Here is a 3,637-nt window from a genome sequence, read left to right as displayed (position 1 = left end):
TAGTTGTCCGATTAATTTCTTTCTATTTTTAGTAGAGACAGGGTCTCACTCTTGCTCAGGCTGGTCTCGAACTCCTGAGCTCAAACAATCCGCCCGCCTAGGCCTCCAAGAGAGCTAGGATTACAGGCGTGAGCCACTGCGCCCGGCCTCTACTTTATTTTTTTAAAGGAGATCTACATCAAGGTTCTAACCCAGGCAGCGAAGGTAAAAACACTGATTCAACCTCATACCTTTCACCCTTCATTTTATATTTCAGAAATATCATGCCTGTATAGCTGGGATTTTTAAAGGGCTTTATGCAATGCCAGAGATCCCAGGACTCCCAGATTAAGAACTTAAAAATTATATGGTAGACTGGGCACAGAGGCTCATGCCTGTAATTCTAGCACTCTGGCAGACTGAGGTGGGAGGACTGATTGACCTCAGGAGTTGGAGGCCAGCCTTAGCAAGAGCAAGACTCCTTCTCTAACAAAAATAGAAAAAATTAGCCAGGCGTGGCACATGCCTATAGTCCCAGCTCCTTGGCAGGCTAAGACAGGAGGATTGCTTGAGCCCAGGAGTTTGAGGTTGCAGTGAGCCATGATGATGCCACTGCTCTTTAGCCTGGAAGATAAAGCAAGACTCTGTCTCAAAAAAGAAAAAAAATTTTATGGTGAGAAACTTTCAGTGAGTTTAAAAGGAAAGGCAATTTTAAGCTGTCACTTGCAGATATAACATGCTTCATTCTTGATACAGTTTCAAACAGAGGATGATTACACTCTGAGATATCAGCTCTCTGATAACAAAACCAAACCACTGTGGATTTTGAGAAAGCCTACGGATTACATGCTAGTGAATCAGGAGAAATACCAAGAACTGTTCATATTCTTAAGGTGACTTTAGACTTTCCTTGAATTATAATACAAGACAAAATCTTGATAAAAGCGGGAGATTTTAAAAAAACACTTTCGTTAGTAGATTGGACAAAATGGTCATTTTTCTTCACCTAACCTCCATCAAAGTTTTATTTTTTAAATATATTTTTTAAATTTCCATCTGAGTCTGCTTGCTAGGGAATCTCTCAAAGTTTTAGAGCCTAGGTTCCCTAAGAGATATCTGGTGAGGTAAAAATTATATATTTCTTCCCTCCCTCCCTCCCTTTCTTTCTTCCTATTTTTGAGACAGAGTCTCTCTCTGTTGCCCAGGTTAGAGTGCCATAGCATCAGCCTAGCTCACAACAACCTCAAACTCCTGGGCTCCAGTGATCCTCCTGCCTCAGCCTCCCAAGTAGCTGGGACTAGAGGCACTCACCACTATGCCCAGCTAATTTTTTGTTTCTATTTTTAGTTGGCCAGCTAATTTTTTCTATTTTTAGTAGAGACAGGGTCTCACTCTTGGTCAGGCTGGTCTCAAACTCCTGCCCTCAAGCGATCCTGCTGTCTCAGCCTCCCAGAGTGCTAGGATTACAGCGTGAGCCACCACGCCCGGCCTGTATCATATATTTCTCCTTCACAAAGAATAAAAGAGAAACTATTCAAAATTAGGTAAGTACATAAAGGATTTCACAAGACAAAACAAGACTGACATACTACAAAGACCAAAGACTTTGTTAATTTAATACTTATGGCTAAAGACTACAAATGTGCTACAACTAAGTAGTCAACTTTCATGTCTTACCTCCTTTTCCGCCAAGAAGTCTGGGTTCTAAACTATAAACAGCTCCATGTTGCACCGTGTCACTGGTGTTAATGAGTGCTCCATTGCATTTCACAAAGAAGTATTCTACTGGAACATCCTAGAGACAAGGTTGGGTTTTTTAATGCCTTGTATGATACAAGTTCCCTACAGGAAGGAACCTAGCCCATCTTTTTATTACTCTCGTTACAAGCAGATAGTGTATGCTCAATTAACATTTGTTGAATTGAAAATGTAAACTACTAAAAGAAAAAAAGTCATTTAATATGATGTATTCTGGGTATAATTTTTTCCTAATATTACCTAATCATAATATACAGAAGAAACTTCAGTCTTTTTTTTTTTTTTTTGGAGACAGTCTCTATCACCCTGACTAAAATGCAGTGGCATCATGATAGCTCACTGCAGCCTCAAACTCCTGGGCTGAAGCGATCCTCCTGCCTTAGCCTCCCAAGTAGCTGGGACTACAGGAACGCACCATGATGCATGGCTAATTTTTCTATTTTTAGTAGAGACGGGGGTGTTGCTCTTGTTCTTGCTCTTGCTCAGGCTGGTCTCGAACTCCTGAGCCCAAACAATCCGCCCTCCTCGGCCTCCCAGAGTGCTAGGATTACAGGCGTGAGCCACCGCGCCGGCCTGCTTCAGTCTTTTTGATGAAAATAAAAGTCACTTCTTTCTCCTTCTCTAATACGTAATCTGAGTCAAAGCAGAAGACTATAGAGGGCTCAGATCCAATATCTCTGGAGGTTTCACTTCCTGACTTTTCTAAACAGGTAAAACCAAGCTGAACATCAAAAATAGTCCTCAAATTTAAAATTGACAATATACATCCTGAAAAGTGTTGGTAGGAATAAGTGGGGAAGGAGACAAGAGTATGGTTTTTATACTCCTATGTAAGCTTGAACTTTTTTTTTTTTTTTTTTATTTCAGGATATTATGAGGGTACAAACATTTTGGCTTGAACATTTTTAGGACCAGCTGGTAGCCAGTGCTTGTCTCCTCTGCTAGCATCCTCGACTTACAGCCAATCATCGCAAAAGCCGAGTACCTCCAAAAGCACTTCAAAAATTCTCAGATCCAGTAATGAAAAGAAAACCTACCCTCTTCACCTAGTTGCGGGACAATAAGATTAAAAAGAAAAAAAAAAGAAGAGAAAAAAAACCTGCAAATCTTTCTAAACAAGCTTCTGATGCTATAAAGTAAAACAATAGAGGAGTATTTTTCAAAGTTATATACAACTAGGGGGTATAAAATTAAATCTACGATATAAAGAATGAAGAGACCTAGACACCAGTGGTGAAGGAAAAATGCATTATTGGTATCCTCCTGAAACAGAAACTGTGAACAATTCATTCTGAACCATATCACACAGCTATTTCAAAGGGACCTTATTCATCCAAAAAATTTTAAGTGCCTACTATGTACCAGGTACTTTTCAAGTGCTGGGATACTACAGTGAATAAAACAAAAATTTCCCCTTCATGGGACTTACTTTCCAGTGGGGGAAGACAAATAATGAACAAATTATATAGTATATCAAGTGGTGGTAAGAAGGGTAAAGGGGACAGGATATATGACAGGTGTGGTGGTGATCTATTTTATACAGCTAGTCAAGGAAAGCCTCTCTGAATAAGTGACATTTGAGCAGAGAATTAAACAAAGTGAGGAAACAAGCTGTTTGTCTATCTGGGGGAATACCATTCCAGATAGTGACAACAACAAATGCAAAGACTTGAAGCAGAAATAAGTTTATAGAGGATTCAAGAAACAACAAAACAGGCCGGGCGTGGTGGCTCACGCCTGTAATCCTAGCACTCTGGGAGGCCGAGGCGGCGGATTGTTTGAGCTCAGGAGTTCGAGATTAGCCTGAGCAAGAGCGAGACCCCGTCTCTACTAAAAAAAAAAAATAGAAAGAAATTATCTGGACAACTAAAATTATATAGAAAAAAAAATTAGCCGGGCA

General features: G+C 40.1%; 1 protein-coding gene across 1 annotated transcript in view; it reads right to left on the bottom strand.

Moving 5' to 3' along the window:
• SDE2 (SDE2 telomere maintenance homolog (S. pombe)) overlaps positions 1–3,637 on the bottom strand; it is a 13,124-nt gene that overhangs the window by 7,478 nt on the left and 2,009 nt on the right. The window contains exon 2 of the mRNA XM_012644345.1: positions 1,657–1,774. Within this exon, the coding sequence (XP_012499799.1) occupies positions 1,657–1,774 (118 nt within the window). The remainder of the gene's footprint in view (positions 1–1,656; positions 1,775–3,637) is intronic.

The sequence above is a fragment of the Propithecus coquereli genome, unplaced genomic scaffold (genome assembly GCF_000956105.1).
Source record: "Propithecus coquereli isolate 6110/MARCELLA unplaced genomic scaffold, Pcoq_1.0 Scaffold210, whole genome shotgun sequence".
Classification (NCBI taxonomy): domain Eukaryota; kingdom Metazoa; phylum Chordata; class Mammalia; order Primates; family Indriidae; genus Propithecus; species Propithecus coquereli.
This window is presented reverse-complemented; position numbering and strand designations above follow the sequence as displayed.